The sequence below is a fragment of the Squalius cephalus genome (genome assembly GCF_949319135.1).
Source record: "Squalius cephalus genome assembly, chromosome: 11".
Lineage (NCBI taxonomy): Eukaryota > Metazoa > Chordata > Actinopteri > Cypriniformes > Leuciscidae > Squalius > Squalius cephalus.
Genome location: NC_137132.1, coordinates 23,852,425 through 23,875,901, shown reverse-complemented (window position 1 = coordinate 23,875,901; position 23,477 = coordinate 23,852,425). Strand labels below are relative to the sequence as shown.

General features: G+C 37.0%; 1 protein-coding gene across 1 annotated transcript; it reads left to right on the top strand.

Annotated features, from left to right (window-relative positions):
* Positions 1 to 1,063: 1,063 nt before the first annotated feature.
* Positions 1,064 to 23,477, top strand: bag6 (BCL2 associated athanogene 6). The gene is made up of 25 exons (XM_079886144.1): positions 1,064 to 1,287; positions 1,804 to 1,892; positions 2,057 to 2,174; positions 2,278 to 2,522; positions 2,621 to 2,692; positions 5,736 to 5,858; positions 5,986 to 6,167; positions 9,342 to 9,471; positions 10,541 to 10,744; positions 10,961 to 11,174; positions 11,264 to 11,323; positions 13,095 to 13,414; positions 14,617 to 14,701; positions 14,940 to 15,250; positions 16,137 to 16,416; positions 17,361 to 17,530; positions 18,551 to 18,604; positions 19,277 to 19,379; positions 19,480 to 19,604; positions 20,190 to 20,324; positions 20,915 to 20,968; positions 21,092 to 21,256; positions 21,537 to 21,644; positions 21,804 to 21,950; positions 22,786 to 23,477. The coding sequence occupies exons 1-25, from the start codon at positions 1,245 to 1,247 to the stop codon at positions 22,879 to 22,881; spliced, it is 3,633 nt and encodes a 1,210-aa protein (XP_079742270.1). The 5' UTR covers positions 1,064 to 1,244; the 3' UTR covers positions 22,882 to 23,477.

Genomic DNA, 23,477 nt, shown 5'->3' with positions numbered 1-23,477 from the left:
AACATTTCTTACATTGAGAAATTATCACAAGCGCTCAGATGCCAGTGCCAGCGTTAACAGCACTGTGCACCATCATTTTTTTCCCCCTGCAGATGCCATAGCCTACATTGATATATATATCTATCATGCTTCAACGAGTCTTTTCATCAGTTGACGCCTCTGCACTGTTCCACAGGGGCACTTCCCCTTCTCTCGCTCCCAATTTGGCTCACCTTTTTTCCATTTTCCATTGCCCCCTCAGTGTATTAATATGCTGCATCACTGTTTTTCTCTTTGCATTGCATGACCAATCAGTGTTTTTAATCAGAACTACAGAAATGGAGCTTATAAATATTTAGTGGAAATTAACCTGACTTTTAATTTCTATGTCAATTAAACAGCTATTTAATTAAATTTATTTAATTATTTAATTCGACCTGTGTAATCTTAACTATCAATGGTGGTTTGTTCATTTTCATTAAATACTCATTAAAGACTTAAGCATATTTCAAATATTTGTTGTATTTGCTCTGTAATCTATATGGATCTAAGTGTTGACATTACAGTGCTATCCACCATATATGATCACACATTTCCTTCAAACACATTGTTATATTGTAAGAAAACTGATGACTGTGTTGAAAGCAAAGAAATATCGAATGACTGTCTCTTTCCAACCAGAAAAGAAATGCATAACATAATTGGAAATTGTGGTCTTTGACTGTTCCACAGAAAGACAGACCACTACTGAAAGTGAAATGCACATCATTGAATGGCACACAAATACACATTTACTGTATATATTTGTGCATTGTCTATGGATGTTAATTCAAATCAAAAAGATTATTTATGCACAACCAAATGCAAACTGAACAAATAAGAAATGTGAAATCCATTAAGAGTTTTGTGCCCCTTGTCTAAATCTCATGGTGGCATAGGGCATTGATTTAATGAAAATGCAGGCTACATCAACGTTTTGTTTGATAATAGTGACATTTCAGTTTCTTACCTTAGCGATTTTGTTAAATGTGCATTAGAAGTGAGGGTTGTTCTCTCTCTTCTAGTCCTTTAGACTAGAGTAGAAGTTGATGTGGCCGCCGTGACGTCATCGAATACTTCCTCGAGCTTGTCGCGCGACACCGGTTAGCATGGTAGCGCGAGGCTGTTAGCTTCGCTACATCAATAATGTTTTAACTTGTCGGGTTTTATACCAGCAAGCACAAAATACAACCACACTGTTAGTAAACCAATAAAGCTTAACCTATATGCAAAACAACGAATTTCCATCAGGAATAACCGCGTCTCGAGGTAGGAAAAACATTGGCGAGCTAACATGTTCGCGCAGCTCAAAGCGCACTTTAATTTGTCTGATTATTACTAATTGTTGTTTAGTTTATCACGGACAGCCAGTCGAAATTGGTGAATAAGCTATGTATTTTTAATAAATGGATAAATGCTATGTTAAAAATGCTGTCTGAACACTTGTTTGATGGTTATTTAGCACCAAATGACTGTTAGCAGGTTGTTAGTAACGTTAGCAGGTGTTTTGGACTTTAAAAATAATCTTTTCAGTTTATAGTTTAATTGCTTTTTACGGTCTTAAAAACATATGTTTCTAAGAATAAGCTTGTTGTTAAAGCAGGACATTTCTGGAAGGCTGGGGTGTGTTTGACAGTTGTGTATCAGTTGTGGCCTTTATGAACATAACACGGCTTTCCTTGTGACAGTGATACCGTGTAACGTTAGTTTATTATAGAATTGTATGTATTCAGTGGAATCAGGTGTTTTTTGTATACATTTTTTTTACTTTCTTGCATAATGCAGACAGAATGGAAGAACAAGCAAGCAGTAACATAGAAGTGACTGTGAAAACCCTGGACTCCCTGAGCAGGAGTTACACAGTTCAGGCACAGGTGAGCTGGATTTTTTTTATTATGCACATTGTCACGTGTCCTTTATGCTGGTGACTGTCCACCACAATTTAAGGTGAAGAACGAGTTATGTGACCGCAGACTAAGACAGTAGTCCATTGCCTATTGTCTTTTCAAAAATGACAGCTTCTCGTTTCACTACGTAGATGACCGTGAAAGAGTTCAAGGAGCACATATCACCCTCCGTTGGAATTCCTGTTGACAAACAAAGACTCATTTACCAGGGCAGAGTACTTCAAGATGAGAAAACCCTAACAGAGTACAGTGAGTTGATTTGCATAAAAACAGTAAATCGTACAAATGAATAATATCCCCATTGCAGCCTTGTGACTTCCTGTACTGTTTCTGTTCATCCATCTCTGTCTAGATGTGGACGGAAAAGTCATTCACCTCGTAGAGCGCGCCCCACCGCAGACCACCCAACAGGGCTCCGGCTCAGGTGGCGTACCAGGGTCTTCTGGGGTGACACAGGGAGGAAATCAGAACCCGAATTCAACCAGTAGCTCCCAAGGGACCCCACTTGGGCCTACGCATGACCGCAATGCTAACAGCTACGTTATGCTGGGTACTTTTAATGTTCCGGTTAACATTATGGACCCTCAGCAGATTCAGGTAGAGACTTTTTTTATGTTCAGGTGACTTAATATGACTGTATTGCTTGAGATATATATATATTTGTACATTTTAATGAATGTATTCTCTTTCCTCAGATGTCGATTCAGCAGATGATGACAGGCCTGGGAGACACTGCTAGGAATCCACGAGTCAATACCAGCACTGGGGTGAGTACCATTGTGAACTAAAGATTTTCTTTTTTTCAAATACATTTATAATTTTATTTAGGAGAGTAAAATATTTTACAGAAGAGTTCTGTTTGAAATAAATGCAGTTCTTTTCAGCTTTCTGTTCATCAAAGAAAAGAACATCTTTTTTCACTGTTTTCACAAAAATATTTCGCAAAACAACTGTTTTCATCATTGATAATAAGAAATGTTTCTTGGCCACCAAATCATCATATTAGAATGATTTCTTCAGGAAAATGTGATGCTGAAGACTGGGGTAATGATGCTGAAAATTACTGCTTTGCCATCATAGAAATAAATTACATTTTAAAGTGCCTTTATTATGCTATTTTAAAGGTTCCTTATTTTGTTTTGGAGGTCTCCTACTACAGGTTTACATGCATCCAAGGTCAAAAAACACTTTAATTTTCTCATAATATACATTGCATATCACACCATTTCTCAAAAGCCCTGTTCACACCTGGTATTAAGAGATGTTTTCGTCAATCCAATCCCAAGTAGACGACTCTAAATACAGGTGTAAACGGGGTCTAAAACGTTTTGAGCTTGTCCACTTTTCAACCTCTGCTAGTTGAAAATGCATTCAGCCCGACTGCTTTCAAACTGTAGATGCTCATGTGGTCGAATGCCCTCAAACAACCACGAAATACCACCTACTCTCCGCCTCCTGACCTAATTACGCATAAACATCATGGGAAGCACGCTAGCCAGACAGGATTTAAACTTTGACGGCTGAAGACCCAAGTGAAGATGAAAAATGTACCAAGCACAATGTTCTCTAACCATTCCTGATTTCTAACTCGCCCACACCACGTTCGCCCTGGTCTTGCGGCTGTCAGAGAAGAAACTCTCTGCTGGGAAAACTGCTGCTCTCCGTATGTTTTACCGTTGTCTCCGATCGCGTTCACATGTAAATTGCGTGAGCTTATTTTGTCCGTTAGGTCTGAAAGATCTGAAAAAGCCCATAAATTTATAGGCCGCTTACCTCGAAGAAATCAGGGCAGACGTGGTTGAAAGTGGACAATAGAGATGGATTAAAACACCAGGTGTAAACAGGAATATGTCTCCCTCATGAACTTGTGATCCGTTCGACCAAAAAGCATCTTAATAAGAGGGCCAAAGAATTTGAAAACGGTTAGTTCATGGATTCAGTCTCTCTAAACCCTTCCTTTCCAAGAGCCTACTCTGCTCTGATCGGTCAGACGGCCCAGTCTATTGTGATTGGTCTACGTCTTACAGTGCGTGTTGGAAACAAAACAGCTACTTCCAAATTGGATGTTATCTCTGGAGGCTTTCTCAGTGCTTGTATACACAGTGATACGATCAGGACCGATGGCGTTGGTTTTTCTGTATCAATTCCAGCGTGAGTCCTCATCCTTTTGAAGTGGATGCAAAGTGGATTCACAATGCTGAAAACACCACGAACCAAACTCTTCTAGGCCTCAGTGAGTACTGTGTTTGAGGGAGGGTCAGAGTTGTTCGCGGGCAGCCAATTAAGACCATGGACTGACATTATGCAAATTTGTTACTTGTTGATTTTGAGAAAATGACTTGCTGATCAACAGTAAATGCAATAGGTGACAAAACCAGTAACCTTTTCACCCACCTCCGCTTCCATCATCATACGTATTTCGCCTCTATACAGAGAGTATGTTGCAGTTCATTTGCTGAAACGGGAAATGTTGCATTAACCTGTTAACTGCTGATGCCTTTCTGTGTTTTGTTATATTTACATCCCTTGAGGCTTTTAGTCAGAAAGCGTGCTCATTTGGATAAAAACTTACGGATTATCATGTTTACATAAAATATCTTTAGAGAGGAATATTTTTGTTTTTTTATAATGAGATTTTGGAGTAAAATATGCTGTTATGCTTGTCATATATATATACAGACCCTTTCCAAAAAATTAGAATATCATGGAAAAGTTTATTTATTTCCATGATTCCATTCAAAACGTTAAACTTCCATAGATTATAGATTCAGGGCCTACAACTTAAACGATTTCAAGTATTTAGTTGTTTATTTGTACATAATTTGGGCTTCCAGCTCATAAAACCCACGAAAACAGGATTTCAAAAAATTAGAATATTACATGAAATCACACAGTAATTACACAGTGATACCATGGTCATTGAACCAGGTTTTGGTTCTTTTGGCAGTGTGGGCAGGTGCAAATCCTGCTGGAAAATGAAGTCAGCATCTCCATAAAGCTTGTCTGCTGAAGGAAGCATGAAGTGCTCTGAAAATGTCCTGGTAGACGGCTGCGTTGAGTGGACAGCACAGTGGACCAACACCAGCCGATGACACGGCTCCCCAAACCAACACAGACTGTGGAAACTTCACACTGGACTTCAAGCATCTTGGATTGTGTGCCTCTCCATTCTTCCTCCGGACTCTGGGACCTTGGTTTCCAAATGAGATGCAAAATTTGCTCTCATCAGAAAAGAGGACTTTGGTCCACTGTGCTTTATTAAATCCAGAGTCAACGCAGCCGTCTACCAGGACATTTTCAGAGCACTTCATGCTTCCTTCATTCTCCAGCAGGATTTGCACCTGCCCACACTGCCAAAATAACCAAAACCTGGTTCAATGACCATGGTATCACTGTGTAATTACTGTGTGATTTCATGTAATATTCTAATTTTTTGAAATCCTGTTTTCGTGGGTTTTATGAGCTGGAAGCCCAAATTATGTACAAATAAACAACTAAATACTGGAAATCGTTTAAGTTGTGGGCCCTGAATCTATAATCTATGGAAGTTTAACGTTTTGAATGGAATTATGGAAATAAATAAACTTTTCCATGATATTCTAATTTTTTGGAAAGGGTCTGTATGTATATATATCATCATACGTATTTCGTATTTATATATATATAAACAAATTAAATTTGTCTGAAAATAAAAAGAGAACAAGAAATATTTTCCTCAAAGACAAATGTAGCAATTTAAACAGATTTTCTTATGCAAATTTTTATTTTATTTTATTCAGTACATATATTTATACTTTTTCTTTCTTCCAGACCAATGGCTCTGTGAACGTTCAGATAGATTTGGACCAGTCATTGCAAAGTGAGCCCAGACTGCGGCTGCTATTGGCTGAGAACTTGCTGAGAGACACCAATGCTGTGATCCAAAGACTGGAGGTAAGCGATTTCGTTGAGAATTATCTTGCTTGGCTAAGTGCATACCCTGGTATTAGGATGAATAAATGTGCATGCACATTTCTTATTGATTCTTTAATTATTCCTTAATCTCTGTCTGTATTAATAGGGGCAGCCCACGGATGCCTCCTCTTCCCAGGAGGACTCTGCACCTCCACCCACCTCCTCCACTTCCACTCCATCTCCTTCTGCACAGCCCATGGATACTTCTCCTCCTCCGTCCAGTACCCCACCATCCTCCTCCTCCTCCACCCAGACTGAGGGAGCTCCAGCCCCTCCAGCAGGCCTCAGGTAGGACCTGTTTATTCATAATCATAATCTAATTATTTTGCTTAATATAATAAAATTGTATTGTTAATTTTTTTTTTTTACTATTTTATAATGCCTTAATGGTGTTTTTTGTTGTTACTGTAATTTTTCAAGCTTGATCACTGTTGTTGTATGCAAAAGAGCTGAATGTGTTTGTAAATTGCACAAGTTTGGAATGTATGAGCACAATTTTCATTTTTGGATGAAGCAATGAACTATTCGTTTTTTTGTTTTGCTTTTTTGTTCTTATTGAACCATGGTTTTAATTAAATTGTGAAGTCAATTTTTATCAAGAAGTTAAAATAAGGACTAACCATCTTGTATATATCCGTCATGATGTCTCTTTGTCATTGTTTTAGTCATCGGTTATTCACACTTGATGTTATTTTAACAGATTGGGGCATTTTAGGGGTGTGATTTTAATAGGTCTGAGAATGTCCACTTGGGTGGTTGAGTATTAGTTTACTCTAAATCATGTGGTTAAGGTTTATAGTTGCTCAAACTTCCACCTACATGGCTTTAATATTGTGGGAAGAAATCTGGTGATTTCTAAAGTATTTTTTTGGAATAGTTACGGCATGGTAAATATAATGCATGCGATACAAATGAACTTGTCACCCCTATTATAAATAAGAAAACTCAATTATAATTAAGTGTACAGTTCTATTTTTTGATCTCAAAAAATCTTTTCCTCAAACTATGAGTATTTGCAAAAATTTCCCCATTTAAATTACCAGTGAATTGCCACATGAAAGATTGATTTTGTGTCTTACTGAAGAATGACTAACAAATTTGGGGGGGAAAAGAAATGTGAGTTTCCGCCTTTCAGTTTCTTAAACACCTGAAAACAATGTTGCTTTTGTCTCATTTTACCTTTTGGTTTGGCCTAATAATGAAATTTGTAGGAAATGTACAGACACTTTAAAATCAACCGCCTACAACATGAGAAAACAGAGGAAGTTCTTTAATCCGGGAGACAAAGTTTCAGTAGTGAACGAGTAGGCATGACTTCAGTCTACCTAGACATTGTTGACATTTGACATCAGGTTAAGAAATGTGGGTTTGTCTCTTTGATTTACCTCACTGAATTAGGAAACTAACATCTTGCTGAGCTGTAAATAGTTCTATTTATATGATAATTATATGTAGCCTACCATTGAAAAGTGTATGGTCAGTAAGATTTTTAAAATGTTTTTGAATGAAGTCTCTTATGCTCACCATTTATTTGATCAGAAATACAGTAAAATGGTAATATTATGAAATATTATTGCAGTTTAAAACCGTATTTTAAAATGTTATTTATTCCTGTGATGCAAAGTTGAGTCACATGCTTCTTCAGAAATCATTCTAATATACCGATTTGCTGCTTAAAAAACATTTCTTATTATTATCAATGTTGAAAATAGTTGTGCTGCTTAAAGTCCCCCTGTAGTCAATAATTTTATCCATTAACTCATCTTTGATCACCAAAAGTACATATTTAAACTTTTTTTTGAAAAAAAAAAAAAAATGTCTTCATGCATTCAATAGCTTGAATGTAACTCTACATCCTTGTCTCATTTAATATACGCAGTGCTATGAATATGTAAATTAGCCCCGCCTCCACTCACTCACACCAGCTCAGAGATCCAGTCGTTGACGATCACGCGTTGACGTGATTGGTTACAAGGTAGTTTGTGACGTCAGAAACACCAGCGATTTCAATACTTGTATTGCTTCATACTACTGCTTTTAATATTAGGCTATTATTATTATTATTATTATTATTATCATCATCCTTAAAATACTATGTGTAAATAGCATTACTGTACATGTTGCCCCTTTAATGTCTTATCTTTCATTTTTTGTATATGAAATTTAGGAAACGTTAATTAGATACAGTATTATTTCTTAATGAGTCAGTGGCTATATATAAGCTTAAGACTGCCATACTGTCCCTGATCGAATTTCTGAAATTTCATGAATGTTTGGCTCTTGCTGATGTCCTCTTTCACAATGTCCAGGATGTCTTGAAACTGATATGATTCATACAGAAGTATGAATAAAATTTGTCTTCAAAAGACGACAATTCTCTAATCAGAGTGACGGATTCTCCCAACTCCTCTTTTTTCTTTTGATGTTTTTGTGTAACGTAAAGCAGCAGCTGGTCATCTATTTTCGCTACTTTGTTTTTGAAACAGCATCGCCCTTAGAATAAAAAGACTGTTATCGTTCATTGGTGTGGACGCTGATATAGTTATCGTTATAGTTATCTTTCTAGTTATCGTTCTTGCTGTCAACGGGCCTTAACTGGAACTTGTCACAGCACTTGCATATTGATGCCCTTTTGTTGGTTTAACTGCTTCTGTTCTCTGCATTTGTAAGTCACTTTGGATAAAAGCCTTTGTTAAATGATTAAATGGAAGTGTAAACTGTAGCTTACCATTAAATGACTATGAAATACCCTTAAATAAGTTTTTCCCCAATTAGGCTGTAAAAGTCCCTTTTATTTTTTATCATCGTATATTAATTTTTATTTATTACCTGGTTCCCTAATATGTCACCGTTCTCTCCCTAGGTAAAATATTAACAATTGTTTTATTGTTCAGTTGAGACATTGACTCTAAGGCACGTGATCAGTCTTGTTTTATCAAAAAACTGTTCAGTTCATATAATACAATACAATAACACCACACAGATGAGTCATTTTCTCAGTTTCATGCGCAATTAATCAGCGCAGATGATTAAAACCAACTGTGGGAGTTTATCTACATAAATATGTCTTTGCTAAACCACTGTAAAGCGATGCTCCCACTACTTCTGTTACTTCTGTATCCTACTAACCAGTTTTAAAAGTCAAACAAACCACCATTCTTACCTCTTGTGACTTGCTTTTTGAGTGTAAAACTAAAGGTTATGTTTAGTATAAGCCGCCTTGTTTAGTTGACTAAGCAGAGTCTGTTTTGTTTGATTTATTCACTAAACACTTATCAATATACTCTACTGCACTTACACAGTGATATATAAACAGAGTAGCAGCTTGTGTGAGCCTGTGTGTTTTCCTTTGGTATCACAAGCTAATTAAATCCATTAGTGATGCCCTGACGGTCAATGTTTTAAACCAAAGCATATTGCATTTAGAGCCATTGATTTATGATGATACGGTCTTCCCATCAGCCACCCAAGCCCAGCCGAGATGGTGGAGATGTTAACAGAGCTGAGGAGAGTGGAGGAGAGACTTCAGCCCTTCATTCAGAGAGCTCACCTCATTCTAGAGGCGGCCACAACTGCAGACTACAACAACAACGTAAGAAGCTCACTCATAAATGTTGTCCTCTCTGATAACCTTAGCCAGACACCATGTTTACTTCAATGTGAATGCAAATGAATTTGGAATTGAAGATCAGTTATTCAGCCAACAGAACATTAACTTCTTTTTTTTTTACAATTTCAGTGGACAAAAACATCAAAAATGAGCTGTAAAAATTTACTTGAAGTCATATATCAATATTTAGTGATTATTTCACTCTTGTGATATTAGCTTAGATCTTGTATCAGTATTTGTATTTTATTTGTGCATTAATATAGGTTTCTACAGTTCAATTAATGGAAAGGTCTAAATAAGTGCAAACTTTGAAAGCGATATTTTTAGCACATTTTATTATATTAGGTATCATAATCCTGGATAAAAAATATATCAGTACAAATCATACATTTCAAATCAGCATATCAGAATGATTTCTGAAGGATCATGTGATACTGAGGACTGGAGTAATGATGCTGAAAATTCAGCTTTGATATCAGGAATAAATTTCATAATTTTAAAATATATTATTTTAATATATTTATTATATACAATTGTTATTATATGTCACAATATTAGTGATGTTTTTTCCTGTATTTTCAATCACATAAAAGCAGCCTTGGTGAGCATAAGAGGCTTTGGTTAGGTTACACATTATTTTAAGGTGTCCTTGTTACAGTGTATTAGTGAGTTATATTACCGTAATTAACTACATATACTTACTGTTAGGGTTAGTTGCGTGTAATTACGCATAATTTATAGTTTTTACCATAGTAACTACTTGTAACGTATAACAAGGACACTGTAAAATAAAGTGTTACTGAAAAAAAAGACTGAAAAAGACTCCAAACTTTTGTATGGTATAGTATATAGTGGAAATCATCTAAATAAGCAAAATTTAAACTAAATCAACATGTGATACATTTTTTTGTTGGTCTTTTTATAGATCTTAAAGGAATTTAATTAAATAGTTTGTTTTGTTAATTTGATATTAGGTTGATTAATTGGGCTTTAAGCATGATCTCTTTGATTGGGTAAAAGAGCTAAATATTAAATTTTTTTTGAAAAACAGATCCAAGAGAGGGATGAGGACCAACGCATTCTCAACCTAGTGGGGGAGGCCCTCCGTCTCTTGGGAAACGCCCTGGTCGCCCTGAGTGACTTGCGGTGTAACCTCCTAAGCAACCCTCCTCGACACCTGCATGTTATCCGCCCCATGTCCCACTACACCTCCTCTGTTCTGACTCCAGCAGGCGTGCATCACCTCCCCATGCAGGTAAAGATATGTGACTCGTGCAGTGGGAAACGTGCATAACACTGAAAGTGAAAGTTTTGTAGAGCACTTCATAAATGAGTACTGAGGTGTTTTTGGAAGACGTACATTTTCCAAAGTTTCAGGAAGTACTGAGACCACAGGGTCTATAATTGTAATTTGTTGAAGTAGACCTAGTTAAAACAAGTTAGTTAACTTTTAAATTAACATTGCCTGCAGTTGAATCTTGGAACAACTGTGACCATGTCAGCCAATGGCAGACCAGCAGCTGATGGTCAACCTCAGTCAACTGGCCAATCAGATCAGCAAGGCCAGGGACCAACCAGTCAGCCTGGTCCAGCCAATCAGCAGGGTGGACAGCCAGGGCCCAGAGTCATCCGGATCAGTCACCAAACCATGGAGCCTGTAGCGATGATGCAGATGAACATTGATGGTGGGTTTCATTTGTGTGTGTGTGTTGGATGGAGGGGTGTAATTGAATGAATTAAATGAGTTTAATTTGAGTTGTTTAATATTTTTCAGACTCTGGAAACAACCCACAGGCTAATGGACAACCAAACGCTGCTGGCACTGGACAGCCTGGTTAGTCCTTAGATTATCTGAATTTCATCCTCTGAGAGACACTTTATCTATGAATAGTTTTTTGATTCTTCATGGAATATAAAGTCCAAAAGAAACAGTATTTATTGGAAATAACTGTAACAAAAGTTTTTTTCCGTTACTTTGGATCAGTTTATTTTAGTGCATCCTTGCTGAATAAAAGGATTAATTTCTTTAAAAAAAAAAAAAAAGAAGAGAAAAAAGAAAAGCAAAGCAAACAACAAAAAAACCTTACTGACCCCACACTTTTGAATGGTTTATATATGAGGGCAGTCGATATGGACAATAAAACACCTATAATTATTTTTTGATCAATATTAGGATTTTGAAACGATGTTTAACACACACAGTTATCTGTACAAATTTTTTTGGTAGCTGTCTTTATCAAAGATCATTGCGGGCACCATATCTTTGCATAAATGATACGTGACGTCATTTCTTTATGCCTTTTTTTTTTTTTGTATATTTGTATATTCACACTGAGGGGGCTGGTGAAAAATCTTGCTTTCTGAAAGCTTGCATGCTTACATCGTGATTTTATTACGATTTCCATTAAACGCAGAGCCCTAATATGTATGTTTCAGTTTGTGTCTCTATGTATTTATGTGTGTCTGTGTTTGTATGCAGGGCTTGACATTAACTTTTTTTTCTCACCAGCCACCGTGGCTAGTGGTTTTCCAAAGTTAAAAAGGAAAAACTGCCATATAGATAATTATTTTTAATATTATTTTATAATTTGGCAGCAGGTATATTTGGCTGCTGTCACTTTAAGACCCGATGCACAAATCCATTATACTGTTACACGTGCATTTCCGGTAACACTTTACAATAAGGTAAGGTATTAACTAACATGAACTAACAATGAGCAATACATTTTTTACCGTATTTATCTTTGTTAATGTTAGTTGATAAAAATTCAGCTGTTCATGTTAGTTCACAGTGCATTAACTAAAGTTAACAAATACAACCTTTGATTTTAATAATTTATTAGTAAATGATGAAATTAATGTTAACTAAGATTAATAAATGTTGTAGATGTATTGTTCATTCTTAGTTCATGTTAACTAATGAACCTATATTGTAAAGTGTTTCCGCATTTCCTTTCTCAAGTGTTTACGTTCACTTAAAACATCCCCGCCAGGACCTCCATTTTGACATTATTTTGTGTGTATTTGACTGTTTAAGCACAATAAGCAGCAAAAAAGAACTCGGTTTAGTTCTGAGAACTACTTTATGTGCACACAGTTTGGATGAAATTCAAGCCCTGTAACAGCAACAATATTCACCTGGAGCAAATGAAACAAGTGAGCGAGGGGAGGCTGGTTTGTGTGTCAACTCCTAGAGAGATCATGAGAGAGCGAGAAAGCGCAGCTGGTATCGTGCATCTATTCTGGAAAATTAGTATTGGAAGCGTTTCAGATATTTTAGTGTCGATATGTATCGAAAAATCTATATTTTTGACAACACCACATTGCACTTAGTTTATTATTTCACATGCCTTTTTAAAAGACTACAACTGAAAAATCGATATATTACATATAATCCAACCTGCCAAATTGGCTAGAAGGAGGGACTGCGTCACACACCACTGCTGCAATCTGAGTGTTAATGTTGAAACAAAATGTATGTATGCATGTATTAAAACAAAATAATTATACAATTATAATTATATAATCATACAAAATTATTTTTTTAGTGATCTGCACCAACATGAGCATGTTTAATATGTTACACATATGTTTGCATGTTGCAGGTGCTCCCCCTACTGTTCAGATTCCTGGTCTACCTCCAGAATTCATGCAAGCCATTATGCATCAAGTCACTCAGCAAGCCATGGCAATGGCAAACGCTTCCTCTACTGGCCAGCAAGGGCAACAGACCACCCCACCTACAGCAAACGTTGGCTCTGGCTCTACTCCGCCCCCCATGCCCCCTTACCCACCCCAGGCCAGAGTGGTTTTCACCAGACCATCTTTTCCTCACAGGATGGCCAGCCCCACTTTCACCACAAGAGGGGCCACTATCAACCTCAGATCAGCTGTTCCACCGATGATGGGCCAACAGCCTGGACAGGTGAATGAAATTCCCATGATATTTCTAGAATATAGCAGTGTAAATCCCGCATAGGGCAGTTCATGGAATTTGAATTATAAGGTAATTTTCCATTGAGTCTTAAGTATATAATAACTAATAATAACCAATTAAAAATGAAGTGGTTAAAAAAATCTATAGATTAAAATTAATATAAAATCTACAAGTATTTTATTTATTTATTTTTAATATTTTTTAAATGGTTAAAATATATTCTCAATAGAGAGGCAACTACAACAAGCGATATTAAGCCATTCACATGTTGTGTGAAAATGAGTTTGAGACTGAGCTATACATTGCTGCAAAAAAATTAAATTTCAACTTAACATTTATAAAAGACTCCTGATCAAATGTATCATGGTTTCACCTTCAGCATAGATAATAAGAAGAAATGTATCTTGAGAATCAAATCATCATATTAGAATGATTTCTGAAGGATCATATGAGTAATGATGCTGAAAATTCAGCTTTGACATCACAGGAATAAATTAATTTTTAAAATCTATTAAAATATAAAACAATTTAAAATGTTATAGTTTTTCACAATGTTACTGTTTTTACTGTATTTTTATTCTTGGTGAGCATAAGAAACTTCTTTCAAAACATTTGAAACAAGTGTTTCAGACAGGCCTTTAGAAGACACCTGTCATTTCACAATGTTCTACATGTATTCCTCTGCATGCTTTTATGTTGTTTTAAATTGAGTTTTGAATCATTTTAAATTTTGTAATGGACTCTTCCCTTTTGTAATGGACTTGTTGTAAAAATACACATCCAGACTACCTACATATTTCCACAAAAATCTCCTCTAAAATTTTCTGGTATAGATTTCTCTTATAGCAAACTGTGGTAGTAATTCTGTCATATTTCAAATTAATTGTTCAAATTAATTAGTAGTACAGTCAATTACAACTAATTATATTACAATATAGTACATTTATATGTATCGTTAAATATAGTAAACATAACATTTATATAATATTTTAAACATGATGGTTATGAGTTCCATAACTTTTAAATACGTTTTGCGTAAGACTCACTATTTCCATACAGTGCCCTGCAGCTGGAGTTGCGGTTGGCTAAATGTGGATGCGATTGTGCATTATGATAAATTCTTAAGTAGTTCTCGCTTGGACTTGTTCATTGTGTGTTAGTTGTATAAGGATGTGTGTGTTTCCCCTCAGGCTGGACAGTTCCCTCCCGCCGCTCTAAATCAGATGATTGGTGGACTGGTCGGGCAGCTTCTGACAGGCGCCACTGGGGAGATGGGTACTTTTGCATAATACTTGCTCTTGCAATAATACTTGCCCTGGTTTTTGTGAAGTCAATAACATAATGAGCTTAGAGTTCTTTAATAACTGACAAGCGAATAAGCTCAACTGTGGTCACGGGCCTCTTCATGTGGCTGATTTTCTTCGAAGACTGAAGACATTTTATGAAATACAAAAGAAAAAGGCTTTTGTTTAGGGCATTGCATAATATATCTTGCTGTTCTTTGTATCCATAGCCAGCCAAACTGCCTCATCCTCCTCACATACATTCACCTTCTCCACGTCCGCTTCCACAAGCACTCCATCCACCACCACGACTTCCACCAGTGGCTCTGGGCCCACACAGTCCAGTAGTACCAGTACCAGCACTCCCCAACCTGGATCTGCACAGTCAACCCCTCAGGAAAATCCTTTAGGGGGAAACCTGGAGCAGTTGTTGGGGTCTCTACTGGGTGGAGCTGTTGCCGCAGGCGGCCAGGGCCCTTCTATAACAGTCACCATGCCTGGGGTCCCTACCTTCATCCAGGGTGTCACAGACTTCATGCAGGTGAATAGCCCCCTTTGGCTTTATAGACTTTTTTCCCATCTTTGTAGTTCTTAGTATTTGAAACCCTAACCCATTACAAGCAACAGTTCACACAAAAAATAACATTTCTGTCATAATTTACTAAATTTTTTCTTCAATGAAAACAAAGTAGGTTTATAAAATAACTGCACATTATTGGAGGAAACACGCATTGCGATATTTAGTTTTTCTGTGATGCATATTGTGATGGGTAAAAATTTGGTAATATATTTGGTAATGTTTAATATGTATTTATTACTATTTGGTAATAATTAATCATTCTAGAATGATTGGGGTGATTTTGTAGTGCAAATTTGTTTTTTTGTTTTGTTTTTTATTAAAAAGTTGATTTTTTGTTTCTTTCTCTGAAGACTTATTTTTCATTGTGAACCATCCTTTTGTGGCTAAACGATTTGTGGAAAAATTGAAAAGTGTGGGTATTATTCACACATCAGTATTTTAATACGAGAAGTTGTGTTGCATGCTCAGTTAGGAAAGGCCTGATCTTCCTGATGTTGTGCAGTGCAAACCGGCATGATTGAGTTGTCTTTGTAAGATTAAAACTTTGCTTTACTCTGAAACCCACATCACATATATTTATTTGTGATTTGATAATCACCTAATTGCCATATCTATTTTATTCCAAATATCGTGCAGCCCTACCAAAACTGCCAAAGACTGAGGACACGAACCAGTTATCTTGGTCAATAAATCTTGAGGCTCTTATTTGCTGTTTTTGGTTCTCCACTCCTGTTCACTTTAATTGTGTGAAAAAGAGTGTCCAGAATGCTGTTTCTGCCATTTTCTCCCTGTTTTTTGTAATGTATGCTGGTGTGTGTAAGACAGTTTTATGCATCTCTGTCATCAGGCTTCCCAAACACTTTTCGCTCAACCTCCCGCGGGACAGCCTCCCACCACGACACCCACCGCTCCCACAGCCCCACCAAACTCAGCTGCCGCTTCTGGGGCCGCCGCAGCAGGTGAAGGTCTGAACCCTGAGCTCTTCACTGGGATAGTGCAGGGCGTCCTGTCCACAATGATGGGCTCTCTGGGTACCCCTCAAAATGAAACCGAGAGCATCGCTCAGTTCATCCAGAGACTCTCCCAGACTAGTAACATCTTCTCCCCTGGTACTGGAGATGCTATGGGTAAGCTTCTTGGGGTCGATGACTTTTCCTTTAGTTTATTTTCATTTTGTGCAGGCTGGTTATGTGTTAGATGACCCTTTTTTCCATGACTAAGATGAGACGATGACGCGACGACATTAAACGATAACTGTTATATCAACAACATGCAATATCGTTGATGAAATAAGACAAAACTAAAATGTAGTTAAAAAAATTAAACCTTGACAAATCACTCTTTGTTTTTATCGAATAAAAGAGGAGACAGAACATTAAAGACTGTATTTATAGAGCTTTCGTGCTTACAGTTGGCAGATTTCAAGAATTTAAATCCCCCAATCAGAGCTTTTATGTTAAAAGAACACGTTTTCTTCCCGGTGTTTTACTTAAATTTTGCAATCTGGCAACCATGTGTGCACATGCTCTCTCTACGCTGTGGAAGAAGCGTGGATGATCTAAAAACACCAACAAACAAGCAAGCTGCAATCTCCATTTGAGATTTTCTATTTAAATGAAAGTGTCATTCAGTCGTGTGTGTGTTCACGAGCCCCGCTTGCTCTGTTTTCTGTGACTAAATCTGCGATCAAACCTAAATAAATCAGGAAACTAGATGAGGTAAAATATACTATACATATGGGTTGACATTCTCTTGATTTGTGCTTATAGGTGAAAGTACAATAATTCTAATGAAATATAAAAATACATTTCTATTTATTATAATTGATTAATTTTTAGCAAAATAATCAGGATTATCAATTTAAAATGTGACGATAGTGAAAAGTTTTCATGGACTAAAATTAGACTAAAATGCTCAGACATTTAGTTGACTAAAACTTGATTAAACAAAAACAAGACAAGGTTGACTATGATAAAAACTTAAAAGTAAATTTAACAGGAAAAGTACATCTGACACAAACTAAGACTAAATAAAAAAATATCTGACAAAATTAACACTAGTGTGTGTTTAGGTTTCTTCGGCGATCTTCTGGCTTTGGTGTGTCAGAACTTCTCTATGGTGGACATGGTGTTGTTGCTCCACGGGCAGCACCAGCCTCTGGGCCGTATCCAGCCCCAACTCGCCCAGTTCTTTATTGAGCATTTTCTGCAAGGCCGTGAGCCCACAGAGGCCAACATCACCGTAAGTTGTATTTTGGCAGTGTCAGGCTGCCCTGGTTCAGTGATTCCCAAATGGTCTTAGAATTCCCCCCAAACCTGCCCATTTTGTATGCCTGCTTAATCAAACACACTGGATTTTACTCATAAGATAAGATCATCAGTAGAGACTCCAAAACCTGGGAGGAAATGGGTTTGTTAAGGGAAACAACCAAAATGTTGAGTTGCAACAGTCCAAAATATTTACAGTGGCTACCACACAAAAAATAACCACACAAAAAACATAACGACTCCTTTGGAGTTTCCTAATCAAACATCCTGAATATCTCATGGTTTTACTTTGACTAAAGTTAAATGCAAACCAGGAAGCCACTGTAGTTTGCTTTGGAAACGGTTTGCCATTTTACCTTGTCTGTTTTTACAAGATACTATGATGGATAATACGACTTCAACACAAACACACAGTCATGGAACGCGACTACTGTTTTTAACATATGCTGTGCAGACAAGATGCTATCACAGACAGCCTTCAGAGATTGTACACAGAACCTTGTTTATCTTTAGGCATGCATGCAATTTGCCTCCATAGAATTGTGTCATCCACACACTTCCCAGTCAAACTTGCATTTTGAAATTGTTTAAATATTTTAATGGAGGTGAATGTAAATGTTTTGCTATTATTTTTATATTAATAATAACCATAATTCTTGAGAAATGTTTAAACGTGCAATTACATTAAAGAGAATGCATAAGTGAAAAATGTATTTTCAGGCTAAAAATTCACACAAATATCCGTATGAAACTATCTCTAGTTGTTTGTGACCCAAACATGTCAAAATTATTTGTAAACTGTCTCTGGAAATCCAGTGTCACACCCTGTCTCTTACTTTATACTCTTATCTGTAGTTGATCAGTTTATATATATTAATATCCTCTCCTGGTCACTGTTTTTGCTTTCTCTGGTCTGATTCTTCAATTTCCCCCCTCTTTCTTTTTTTCTATCATCTCTTACTTCTTTTTTTATTTTCTCTTTCTGTTTTTATAGGCAGCTGCTGACGACTTAATCGCTGAACTTGAGGAGTACATCACAGAAAGTTTTGTAAGAAACTCTGGATCCATTCTTGACACTTTAAAAGCCAGCTATGAAAAGCATCTGTGACGGTCCATTACATTGCAAATAAATTTCATAGATCCCTCAGTTTGTAACAAGCACAAATTTTGTTAAAGTGGAAGTCTGTTTACCTATACACTAATCTACCTATACACTACCGTTCAAAAGTTTGAAATCAGTAACTGACTCATGCATTGACAGTGTGTTTTTTTATATATATTTGGAAGAAATTAATACTTTAATTCAGCAAGGAATTGGACATTCTATTCATCAAAGAATTCTGAAAATAAGATGTCATGGTTTCCACAAAAAAAGTGAGCTGCACATTGATGATAATACATGTTTTCTTAGAACCAAATCAGCATGTTAAAATGAATTCTGAAGAATCATGTGACTGAAGACTAGTAGTGTCGGTATTACGTCGGTACCACATAACTCGGATAACACATTTGTATGGAGGAATTAATACAAGTTGAATTTTAAACTGTGCCTAGACTTCCATTGCGAGTGAATTACTGCAAACACAGTGTGTGCTTTTTGCAAACTTAGATGAAGTTTGTCTGTGCAAATTGAAAGCATAGAAAAATGTTGCTTATCTTAAAGGAAATGAAAACAAGTTTTGCATATTTGAGGTGTTTACTTCTTGTCCATCCCATCTAGTCAACCGTCGCAGTCCGTGATGGGGTGGATATTACCCAGACGAACCGGGCTTTTCTCAGACAGCAACTTTCAGGAATCGCCACCCACATTCTGCATTGCACCGGTATGTCTAAACGAGAGGCATCGTGAGATGAGATCAATCTCTTTTTAGATTCATAAATGCATGCATACATTTTGAATACTGTGATTGTTTTTTTTCTCAGATCAAACATTTGGACCCCGGCTCCTGCAGCTGTGTAACCGTGCTCTCTTTGAGTGTCTGGCCCTCAACCTCTATTGTCTGAATGGAGAACAAAGTGCTCTTACCTCAGTCATCAACCACCGCATTGTTAGTACCCAAAACAAATAATATCTTGATTCCTACACCCCCTTCGTCTTGTTTAATCTTTTATTGTTCATCCTACGACCTTTTCGCTGTATAATGAAAATTGCGGAGGAGACATTTCCATGTTGGCGGAGGCTTACGTTTATGCAGGAAACTTGAATTATTGGCATTTGCGTTTATGCAGGAAACTGTTTTGATAAAGGCGTTAGGGGATAAAGGCGTTAGGGGTTAGACACATGAGATGGGGTTTTGCAGTCATGGAAGACCTGAAAATATTAGTTATCAAAATAGCTATTCAAATAAATTGCTTTAAATAGTTATTAAAATGTAATAAATAAACTTCTAATAAATAAAAATACAATTATTTTTCAGGCCTGGAAAGGGAATTTACTAAACTATTTTTCTATTCTATTTATCTATTTGCTTTTCTTTAAAGTATTTAATTGGTTAGAAATTGCTCTTTGTGGAAATTGCTCTCAGCAGATTCAGCGGTCAAACTGTGTTTTGGTTGTATGTAAAATGTTAGTTATGGGAGTGCAGGTACTTTGAATGAATCCATAACGTGAGTTTGCATGTCTCCTCTCTCAGAGGACGATGTCAGCTGAAGTAAACCCTAGCCTGGTGAACTGGTTAACCAGTATGATGACAATGAGGCTGCAAGTGATACTGGAGCACATTCCCATCACAGAGGAACAGATCACCCATTACGTCATCCACACACAGGTTTGATTCCACACGTTCCCTTGGCATATTTCCAGATCAAATGCTGCCAGTTGTGATGGTTGGGTAATGTACTTGATGTTTGTTGCACAAAGGAGTTTTTCAAAGTTGAGGTGATAAAAAAAATCTATAAAGCATTGTTTTAGGCTTCTGGAGTAGCTAATGCAACCTTTGATTTTGACTTGTGTGATTGGTGGTGGTGGTTGAGGAGTCTCCCCCCTTCCATATTATAAAGCACTATATAAATGTAACATTGTTATTATTATAAAAAGACTTCAGTAGTTAATGTTGACATAGTATAGGCTATGATAGTAATAGCCGTTTACAGTAATAGAATTATGCATTTCTGACAACACTATCAACTGCTAAATGAATTTGGAGCAGTCAGGTGGTACAGAGGTCACGGCGTGCAAGTTGTAGAGTTTACAAGTTGAAATTGTGAGTTCTACGAGGACGTGACTGCATTTCAGAATCTTGCGATTGTGGCAATTCAGACATGGTGTGACCGTACCTGTTGCACTATGGAAGTTACGTTGGTTTCAAATAGCGTTTCACATTGACTTTGAGAATTCATATGTACATCTCTCTTACAGAATGAAGAATCGGTAGAGAGGCCCACACAGGATGCTGAGCCTCAGAACGTAGAGGTATATAAATATAGAAAGATGGTTTGAAGCTGATGAACAGATTTAGGTTGAAATGCAATTTAACATGTACATACTTGGCCCTGGGTGTGGTCTTACCTGTGTTCTCTCCCATACATGGTTTAGATGGGGGATAGTCTCTCTCCAACACCTGCTACTACAGCGGAAGAAGCTCTGGCCTCCTCCCAGGAAGCTGGAGCAGTGGGAGTTCCAGCTAGAGAAAGTGAGGGAGCTGTTGGAGGAGAGGACGCAGGAAGAGATGCTGAAGCCTGGGCAGCTGCGTTGCCTCCTGTGAGATATTTCCACACATCTAGTATCTTAAATTGAAATCAATCACATTGCAACAACAGAATACCTCTCCTTTGTTATCGTTTACCCTATCATTTGATTAAAAGTAAGTTTTCCATTTTGTTGTGGGTATTAAATGAGCACCTTTGATCGTGAGCTCATTCCTTCTAAGGTGTCTGACAGCATCTCTGTGTAGCACTTGTTAGCATCTTACTGTTCAGATCACAGAACCTGTGAGATTGAATCTTGTGAGTGTGGGCTTGATGAGCTGTATTGTTTGCAGGAGTGGGTTCCCATTATCAGACAAGATCAGATCAGTCAGAGGAAGATCAAGGCCCAGCCTCCTCTCTCTGACGCATATCTATATGGAATGCCAGCAAAGCGCAGGAAGGTAAACATTCAGGTTCATGCAGTTACATGTTAACAATGAGATCATACGTTTTAGTTTTCTATTCATTTAGACTGGTTTGCCATGATACCGTAATATTTCACCCTTGGCCTTACTGAAGCATCACAATAAACAAAGGTTTTCTTATTGTGTCTCTCCTAGATGGTAAAGAGTGACGGGCCCAAACTGTCACTCTCTGAGGCAGTGAGTCAAGCCGCCAAATCAGCCGGCGTAACGCCCATCACAGCTCCCGACGCTCTACAGGTGGATTTAGATAAACCAGAGCTTCAGGACGCTTATAGTGAACAGGTACCTTGTGTAGAAAGAGATTTTCCTATTGTAGCAAATTAGCTCAAAAGGGAAATATGAATAATTAATTATAACTTGTTACAATTAATTATAAATATTTGGATCAGTTAATCATATTAACTTGATGTAGCTAAATTAATATTACTATAAATGAATCTGTTCGTCCAGCACACATTCAGCATTGTTTATTCTAAGAAAGGTTATTTTTCATGGCCACAGAAAAATAATTATTTCTTAGCATGTACAGCACTTAGAACGTGCAACAAGATCAGGAATCAGTGACATTAATCTTCAGGCAGAATCATAATCAGGGAATTCATATGTATTGTGCACAAAAATCTAGTTCAGTTCAAAGCTTTCATACTGTATATTTTTAATGCTTGTATGCATTCAATTAGGAATGCACAGTTGGACAACATCTATAACTGAAATACTGGTTCCCTTTGAAAAAATACTTTTTTATTAAATACCTTTTTTATTAAATACCATTGATTATCAAAGCTTACATTTGCCATTACTCCAGTCTTCAGCTGATCCGTCAGAAATCACCCTAAAATACTGAATTAGTGCTCAAGAAACATTTCCTGTAAGTATCAATGTTGAGCTGCAAACCATGAACTTTTTCTGGATCCTTTGATGAATAGATAGTTCAAAAGAACAGCATTTATTTGAAATGGAAATCTTTTGAAACATAATAAATGTCTTTACTTTCACGGTTGATCGATTTAATGTTTCTTTGATGAATAAAAGGTTGTTGTTGTTGTTTTTTTAAATGTACTGACCCTGAAATACGACTATGACAAAACCCACTGATATAATCTCTTCTTTTTATCAGCTGAAAGACGACATCAAGAAACGAGTAAAGGAGGACCCAGATTACAATTCCAGACGGTTTCCTAACACGCATCAAGTCTTTTCTCCGGACTCATAACTTTTGTACCCAGCTTACATGTGTTCACCTCAGCCCAGTTCCTTACGTGGGGCGTATGTTTTATTTGCACAGTTATGTGTTGACAGATGACTTCACTCCCGTTTCTATCTATACCTTTTTATTGTATGTGTTGATCATGCTTGGCTGGTGGTGTTGCGTGCAGTCCACGCACACTTAACATCTGCTAAGTGTCTCTTCTTTGTCAACACGGGCACATGTGTGTAAAGAGCCTGCCTGTGTGATATATCAGAGCTGTTGTTTTTAATGATTCGGTCCGATGAATAACAGTATTGGAACTGAATCCAGAGGAAATACGTGATAACGGAAGGACAGAACCGAACATGTAGAAAGCTACATTCTTGCAATGATGCTGTTGTTTAAAGCCTTGTTGATTATATAGCATTATGCCTTGCCTTTCAGTTCTCCCATGACTCTGCTATGGCTTTATCAGTTCTCCCATGAGACTCTGCTATGGCTTTATCAGATCTCCCATGACTCTGCTATGGCTTTATCTATGGTACACTGCAAAAAATAAGTACTATGTAATTGGGAACCATGAATGTAAAATGCTTGATATTAAACAATTTTGCACCAGT